This window comes from Beta vulgaris, chromosome 5 (genome assembly GCF_026745355.1).
Source record: "Beta vulgaris subsp. vulgaris cultivar EL10 chromosome 5, EL10.2, whole genome shotgun sequence".
Lineage (NCBI taxonomy): Eukaryota > Viridiplantae > Streptophyta > Magnoliopsida > Caryophyllales > Amaranthaceae > Beta > Beta vulgaris.
Window position 1 is genome coordinate 3036152 of NC_079206.1, and position 8972 is coordinate 3045123.

Here is an 8972-nt window from a genome sequence, read left to right on the forward strand (position 1 = left end):
ATCCATTTTCGCTGTGAGTTTAATTACTTCGCAATTTAGTTATCATACTCTCTCTACAAACAAACTTGTACATAATTTGGCCAAAACATATTTTACGTAGCTCATCCATAGTAATATTTTAAATAAATGTATGAAAAAGCATTAAAATTATCAACAAAGGTAAAAAGCATTAAGCGCAATAAGTAAAAAAACACTTTCGTATATAGTACATTCGGGTGTATAAACAATTTGCATACCCAAGAACGCGGAAAAGGGATTTCAATTTAATTTTTATTTAAATATGAGAAACTACAGCACTAAGAATTTCTAGAATTGGACCAGTATTCCCTTACAAGACGACCAAAAAGGGAGCCCTCTTCATTCATCAGCCTTTTGGGATCATCAAATTCAACCAACTCTCCTGCACAAATTTCAACCAGTTTTTCATAACAATCAACATTACATTACATGCTTCGACTGTATCAACAAATAATATTACACATTTTTGTTTAGTTAGATGGAATACATTTCTATTGGAACATTACTTTTCCATGCAAAATATAAATAGTAGAAAAACACAATTGTAGATTAGTTTTCTTTTATCTAATTCTTTGCAAGAAAAAATACAAAGAATATATAGACAAAGAATTAGGGATGGATGGGAGGAGAGAAACATGAAGGGAAGCAAGAGACTGCCCCGACACAAACAATATTGAGGTCCTTTGCTGATGTCGAAAAATAGGCTCCTCTAAAATCTATCTTACGAGTTTCTAAATTGTTTCTAAAAAATTCAAAGGCACAAAAATAATTCTATTTTCACCGAAATAGGGGTGTGATTTTTAATAACTTCATAATATAGCTGGTAAGGAGAAAGAGAAAGTTTAGAGATTTCGGGGGAAAAAATAAAGAGAGAGAGAGTACAGTAAGCGTGGTTCAGCAAGGGGAGAGAAAAATATTTTTTTTGTCAAAATTTGGGGGCCATCTATATGTGAGGTCCTGTGCTGAGTCCCATTTTAAACTGGGACAGGGCTGGGCCTGGTAATAGAGAGGAAGAAGAGACATTATTTCCATTCACAAACAAACATTTTCCTCCCATATGAAAATTAAATTTCACTCTTGGGAAACTATCTTCCACTCTTTAGAAACCAAACAAGGAAAGTGAGAAAAACCAATTTTCCTTTCAGCAAGATATCTTCCTCTTAACCAAAGTACTGTTTTTTTTTATCATTCCTACTTTGACTTTACACGTTTGCCAATGCACGTTTTAAAACTTAAATATCTTTCATTATATATTAGTAAAAATTATAACGATTGAATATTAATAAAGTACTAATTGAGACGAATCAAACAAGACCCCACATGACTATGTTTTTTCTTATAAATTGAGAACATTTGAGAAGATTCTCTCTATGCATGAATAGTGTCAAGATTCTAAGTGAGAAAGATAAAAAAAAACAGAGGGAGTATCTCTCAGAAAAACTAAAGCAATAAATTTGAACATGTATTAAATTACTTGAAAAATGAAATCTTAAAGAGGAAAATTGTATACTAACCATCACTCAATGCAAGAACCTTATTGCAGTCCATAACTGTTGGAATCCTATGGGCTATTGTTATCATTGTACTGTCATTAAATTCAGTGCAGACGATTTTCTGAATGATCAAATCAGTTGCATTATCAATTGATGCAGTAGCTTCATCAAGCACTAGTATTTTCCTCCTCTTTAGTAATGCACGTCCCAAACAAAACAATTGCCGCTGTCCCATGCTCCAGTTTGAGCCATCCTTTAGAACTGCAAATTTTTCGATTTAGTTCGAAGGCCGAAGCGATCTAACACAGGAAACCTACTTACTGTCTTACTTATACTTCCTCCGTTTAGAAATAGTTGCACCATTTGCATAGTGTTTACTGTTTACGTCTTATACTTTGATTGTATATGGTGTTTTATATTTTAGGAAGAACATATTTATGTAAGATCTTATTAGACTCTTCTCAATGTATAATTTTTTGATATCAACTTTTTATAATTTTTACTATAATTAGAGATATTAATGTTCGAAATAGTGTATTGGCAAGCGTGAAAACATGAAATAGTAAACAGAGGAAGTATTTCATAGTTTCTTACCAGTAGTGTCCAGGCTTTCAGGTTTTTCTTGGACAACCTCCTTAAGTTGACATTTTCCAAGGACCTTTCACATTGAGAACAACATTTTTGAGTGAGGCAAAATCAAGCTTAAGGAAACAGTGTAACACACATTTCATCATTGAACATTCTATTATGATGAATGCAACACATAACTGCTCACCATAGTTTATGATTCTATTGATTACTTTATTAGGGAAGCAATTACTATTTCTCTATACTTCTTTGGTATCAATCAATATGACTAATAATCTGCTTACCCTAGTGCATAATCCACGCTTTGTCATGCAGTTAAGACTTTTTCAGGATCACAAAAAGATCGTACTCTAGTCCAGGAACAATACTACAATTGTTATTCCATTATAAAGGTGTAACATCAAATAGAATTAGATTATCTTTTACCTCCCAGATGTCCTTATCGCTATGCTCCGACAACGGATCAAGATTGAATCTCACAGATCCATGGAAAAGAATAGGATCTTGTGGGATGATACCAAAGTTTGATCTCAGATCATGCAGTCCAATTGTTGAAATGTCTATACCATCTACCACAATCTTTCCTTCAGTAGGCTCTACCAAGCGAAACAATGTACTAACAAGAGTTGTTTTTCCACACCCAGTCCTGCCTACAATCCCATATTTGTGTCCTCCTTCAAACACACAACTAATTCCTCTGAGAACAAGGGGTGCATTGGGCCGATATCTGACCTGCCCGACATTGTTAAATCACAGTTCAGATTATGTACTATAATGACAGCTATCAGAAGAAGTGAGAAAGAAGTGCAGAAGAAGTGAGAAAGAAGTGTAAAATAGACATGTACTTTGGGACTTAAAATCAATCATTAGCAACCAACTACCTTTAACTCACATATCTCCACCTGACCTGTGGAAGGCCAGTCAGGAGGAGATCGATAGTCATCGATTATCTCCGGGGCTTCACTGGCAATATGCATGTACTGGTCTAGTCTCTCCATAGATACCATCATGTTTGCAAGATCACACTGGCCTTGTACAGCCAAATTGAAATTGCCACTCATTGATAAAGCGTACATCAGTGCTATTCCAATAAATCCTGCATGAAATCCATTTTTTAGGCTTTGTTCCATTAGCAAAAGTAAATATTGGTACATGCATAGGTTATAAGCTACTTTATAAGTGGTCATAATGAATCCTGTCTTCCTTAAGAACTCGTTTTTAGCTTCCTTTCTTCTTGTTCTTCCTCTTTCAAATATCTCCTCACTCACCACGCCATGAAGTATACTAGGATCTCAGTCGATATTTCCAGTAAGGTATGTCCAAACAAAGGCAGCAACTGTAAGGCAGTTAAGCTGGTTGCCTTCTTCCAGATTATAATATGACATACTTAAAAATAGTGTAAAGATAATAAGATATACTATGATGCAACAGTTGAGGGTGACAAATACTAACCAGATGCATTTTCTTTATGAGGAAGCATTGTCATGAAGAAGGCAGAAGCTGAGATAACAACTGCATACATTATCTCTAAATATAGAAGGCACCATTCATTAGCCGCGAAACCATAGAAAGATGAACTAGCATTGTTGTCAAGAAGCTGCAAGGTTTTCAGAAAAAACTGATTTTCCTCTCCAAAAGCTCTGATTGTCATTGCTCCTGTAGAAGTTTCAGCAAAATGGTTGGAAACAAGAGACTTAGTAATCCCCTCAATCCTCATAAGTTCTCTGGCAGAAGCAGTGTAGTAGTCCTGGAAATCAAGACAAAAAGTAAGCACTAAGCAGCTTCCATCATGAATAACATATAACCATTGCATATAGATGATTCACGCGTTTACCTGCAAGACACTGGCCACATATATTGTGGGAATAATTACTAACAGAACTTCCCAGGCAAGAACAACATATACTGCGAAACCAAAATACGCATATATAGTTGATCCAAGTGCGAGGCTTAACTTTAATGGTATGTCTAGATCAACAATACTCAGGTCAGAAGACACCTATAAGTTCAAACAAACATGAGTATCTGAGGAGTTGAAGATTCATAATACTAGTTCTACATATTTTTCCATTGCTGAGATTCCTACCCGACTGAGTATCCTTCCCGAAGGTGTTGAATCATAGAAAGACATTGGAGCCCGGAAAAGTGACTTCAGCAGCTTGGAGAAGATAGATGTTGATACGCCTATACTTAGAATATATAAGAAAAAGGTTCTGGCAAATAGAAATACTATCATGCTAAATCCAATTGCTGCATACACTGCAATGACGATTGGTCTGCTGACGCTACTAGATTCTCGAAGATTAGTAGCCAACAGGCAACTTTGAGCGAACTGACCCAAAATAAACAAACAGTGCATGAAATTTGACAGTGAGAAGTATAACAAAGCTTTGCCATGTTTGAGATACTGTAGGTGAGGCTTGATGCCAGCATCTCCGATTTCCCTTTCTTCTTGCTTAACCAACTGATCATTTGCATTCAAGTGCTCATTCCTGTCCTCACGCGGTATCTCTGTTGAAGCTTCATTAAGTAACACTTCCCTGGAGTTTTGAGAAGCAATAATATCATCATGTTTGACAAGGCTTCGGAATGTTTCGCTTGTCACAAGCAACTCATTGTAAGAAGCTCTTATGATCTTTCCCTCAGATATCAGCTGCAAGAACATTACGATTATCTCGAGAAATTAGTATCAGTTGAAGAAAATATCATTATACAAACAAGAATATCATTTACATTATGACTTACCATAATAGAGTCGAACTCATGAAGAAAGTAAACTTGATGGGTCACAAGGAAAACCGTCTTTCCTGATAGAGCTACCTTGACATATTCCTTGTACAAAACAACACACAGGCTAAGAAATCATACTATATATGAAAATTCAACCAAGAAAGGAAGAATGTAAGTTACATTAAATAGATTGGTTGCTGTATGAGCATCCACAGCACTAAATGGATCATCCAAGAGATATATGTCTGCATTTTGATACAAAGCTCGTGCAAGTTGAATTCTCTGTTTCTGTCCTCCACTAAGATTAACTCCTCGTTCTCCAATCATAGTAAGATCACCAAAAGGTAGCATCTCAATATCTTTCAAAAGTGAGCATTTCTTCAGGGTGTCATGGTATCTAATTGGATCCATAATTGATCCAAACAATATATTGTTTTGTATAGTCCCTGTCTGTATCCAAGCAGTCTGAGAAACATAGCCTATCTTTCCACATCCTTCAACCTATATATATGGTAATATGGAGAAGAGAGTAAAGATATTATAAGATAAATGCTTAATAAAAAAGAAGCATATGTCAATAGGATGAGCATTTTGCTCATGGGTCAATAATCCTAGACTCATACTGCGAGTTGTTTCATGCCATAAATAAACTCGAATGCTTAAAAAATTTGTTGGATAAGCGGATTCACATATCTTACCACCAACACAATCCTCTACTCCAAGAGCAAAAGCTATTTGTATAACCTTACATCCATCCCATGGTATATATCATTTCTAATACATCAGTGGGGGAAAACTCGGACATATTGAGTACATCCTATACATGTATCATAAATTTGAACTGAATGTGACATTAGATCTATAATATTTTTTTTAACTACACGGTATAAGAAAGTTGTAAAAAAATATCAAGGTAATTAAAAGAGCATCAATTAAATTTTGAAAAATCAAAATTTACAATAGTGGGATCCAACTCTAACCTAATTAACTATATCGAGTCTCGACATCTAAAGAACCTCCGATTTTCAAAATATAGCTTCTCATTCACATCTTCTGACATTTTGAATCTGTAACCTATTCATGTTGACATAAAAAGAACTTTAACACAAAATGTTCTTTTGAGTTCTTCATCCACTTAAGACCACTTTGTGGTCAACTTTCAGAAAGACAATAACAAAGGGTCACTTTGCAAAAATCAGACTATCTTAATTTCCCATCATAGTAGTACAGGATATGCAGACAAAAGATGACCAAGTATATTTTTTCAATTTTTTACAGAAATACATGTACTTTGTAAAGGGATTACGAATGCAGGGAACATAAATCACTGCATATATTTTTAGTATGGCAGACAGTTATTATTTAAGCCTTACCACTCCATTGATGTATGGAACCTCTCCAAGTATTGCAGCTAAAAGCGTTGTTTTTCCAGCTCCAACCTCTCCACAGATTGCTACTCTTTCTCCAGGATATACCATCATGTCTATATCTCTGAGTGTTGGTCGAGGAGAACTTGCAATCCATGAAATTTCAGATGCTTTTATATGTATGGAGTACCTGCACTCCTTCCAAACGCGCTTTGGAACACAGTCCTGGGACGATAACTGTGGAGCCACAGAAAGCTTTATAATCCTATTTAAGGCAACTCTTGCACCTATAAAAGCTCCAAAAACATCAGGGATATATTTCACAGGATCCTGAATGAGCCCTATAGTTGCTAGATATGTGAAAACTTTGCTAGTTTCGAGAGGAATCTTAAGGAAGTAGCAAACCGCCAGACTAGCTATTGGAGCCAAAACTGGAGATGACCAAAAGAGTACAATGGAGTAAATCTTCACCTTTTGAACTCCCATTAGCCACCTATACTGCTGATTTCTTAAACCTTCAACGACTTTCATGAATCGAGTCTCCCATGCATAGAGTTTCAAGACCTTCATGGTCGTAACAGCTTCAGTTAAGGCCTGTGATATCTTGTCTTGGTCATTCATAAACTTAATCTGATACTTCTGCAGGAATTTTGCTACTGGAAAGTTTCCAATTATTGCTAGAACAATTACAATTGCTGTAGCAAAAGCTGCTACACCCATGCAGTAATAAACAATCAGAAATGCAAGGAACAGCTGCAAAGCTGTTGCCCATGCATGATGAAGCCAGTAAGGAAATTCGCTAATTCTATAAATGTCAATGTTAACACAGCTCATTATATCTACAGGCATAGTGTTAGAAGCAGACGAGAGCTTCAGCAGCTTCTCGTAGATTATGGTGCACAACACAGATCGCACCTGCAGCCCAATCAACCTCATTCTGAAGTACCACTGTCTTTTAGATAGTGATTCTATAGATTTAACAAGAAAAAGAGCAACACTTAGTACATAGCCTTCATGCTTGAAAGCCTGCTTACCTTCAGCCAACCGAACAAAGTTCAATAAAAGGAGAGGGCTGACAGATATAGCAAGAACGTTTGTTAGTGCGAAAAATCCTGCAATTACAGTTTCTCTCCAGTGACATAATAGTAATGTTGACAGAATAGGAGGGGAATCTAGTGGTGATTTTCGTTTTCTTTTACTCAAAATCTCAATAAAAGCAGAGTGACATGTTTGTGCTTTATCTGCCTTCCTTAACCTTGGTATATCTTTCTCTTCAAGAGGTTTTTTCTTACCCTTCTTCATCAACGAGTTCACCCACCAGAATGTCAACTTACTCAAGTATCCAGCTTCACTGAAAGGAGTAGTACTTCTGTCATCTGCCTCCTCACTTTCATCTTTTGAAGGGCGAGAAAACCCAGCTTCGCTACCATCAAAACTAGATTCTGCATATTTGCACTCTTGGAGAGTTGAAAACAGTAATAAAACACTTCCTGGAAACACTAAGACATCCAGAATTCTCTTAACTGAAAAATCATTCCTAGCAACTGTTTCCCATAAAGAAGGTATGCAGAGAAATGCAGAAAGCAAGACAGCCAAAGCTAAATAAAGTTTCAACACCGCGGTATATGGAAATGCTCTCTTCAGACACAAAGTAACACCTAACAGCAACCATGCTAAACCCTGAAGCAAAACAACCACCCAATCATCTAAGGGCGAAATAATCTCCTCTCTGATCAGCTTCAGACACAGTATATAGACTCCAGAGCCCAAATACACAAGACCCAACCCACAATTAAAGATAGCAGATGTAATGGCCACACTTGAAGGACATTGAGGCTTTTGGAAAGCCGGAACTTTTCGAACTGATGACTGATATACTAGTAGGAACATGGAGATGAAGATCACCATTACATCAGCTAATATTAACAAAATGTGATTGATATGTGAATGCACATTGAAAATTTTGGAAGAACTACCACTCTCCATCTTATCAACTCAACTAAATACTGAAAACTCCAGCAACAGCAAACACCAGACAGCACTTCCCTATTCACCAATGTAATTAACTTAAAGTGAGAAGAACGTAGCAATTACAAACAACATATATAAATGTTACAAGGCTACTTCCAGAACAAAGTATCTGAACAAGCAGCACATTTATTTATTTTGTAGCTTAATCAATCCATTGTAGAAGAACACTTTGAGTATATGCCCTGTAAGTTGGACATTCTAGACAAGAGAGATACGCTAACGAATCAAAATCTTCTACAAAGGATGTCTTGGCCTAGTGGTTAAGTTTGAGGTGCTGTGAATGATAGGTTACAGGTTCAAATCCTCCCTCGCTTCTTTGTACTACCTTCCTGACTCATATGGATAAAAAAAAATAAAAAAATCAAGATCTTCTGTCCCATTCTGTCACGTGCCATGATTGGTAATATCACTACGGCCTACCAGTTTAAATATATATTTTCGAAACACATTATAATCAACCAATGAAAATAAGTAGCAGAACATCTTGACGACGAAGGTGGGTTGGATTATAATATAATCCCAAAGCCATACAACAAGGGTCTTAACAGCCATCAAAGACCGGGCATTCGAGCAACATGCCTCGACAGCGACTTTGATATCTGTTCTGCCAATTATTGGATTTTTGCTAAGACATTTCTTGTTTTCTACAACCGTCTAGTTGTATATCGAGGAGGGTGTCGGAGTTTTTTTTATCCATATGAGCCACGAAGGCAGTACAAAGTACAAAGAAGGGGAGAGAGAATTT

At 36.3% G+C, this 8972-nt stretch overlaps 1 protein-coding gene across 1 annotated transcript; it reads right to left on the minus strand.

Annotated features, from left to right (window-relative positions):
* Nucleotides 1–54: 54 nt before the first annotated feature.
* Nucleotides 55–8592, minus strand: LOC104892668 (ABC transporter C family member 10). The gene is made up of 11 exons (XM_010678658.3): nucleotides 6203–8592; nucleotides 5010–5330; nucleotides 4845–4931; nucleotides 4186–4752; nucleotides 3934–4098; nucleotides 3552–3846; nucleotides 2981–3195; nucleotides 2526–2831; nucleotides 2106–2169; nucleotides 1533–1772; nucleotides 55–400 (listed from the first exon to the last, which is right to left on the minus strand). The coding sequence occupies exons 1-11, from the start codon at nucleotides 8180–8182 to the stop codon at nucleotides 297–299; spliced, it is 4344 nt and encodes a 1447-aa protein (XP_010676960.1). The 5' UTR covers nucleotides 8183–8592; the 3' UTR covers nucleotides 55–296.
* Nucleotides 8593–8972: the final 380 nt, after the last annotated feature.

What these genes read in the sequence shown, in the direction of transcription:
- LOC104892668 (XM_010678658.3), bottom strand. Translation starts at nt 8,182, where the DNA reads ATGGAGAGTGGTAGTTCTTCCAAAATTTTCAATGTGCATTCACATATC. An exon ending in ATGTGGCCAGTGTCTTGCAG is followed by an intron (nt 3,847 to 3,933) that starts GTAAACGCGTGA and finishes CTTGATTTCCAG; the next exon opens with GACTACTACACTGCTTCTGC. An exon ending in TGGAGATATGTGAGTTAAAG is followed by an intron (nt 2,832 to 2,980) that starts GTAGTTGGTTGC and finishes AATGTCGGGCAG; the next exon opens with GTCAGATATCGGCCCAATGC.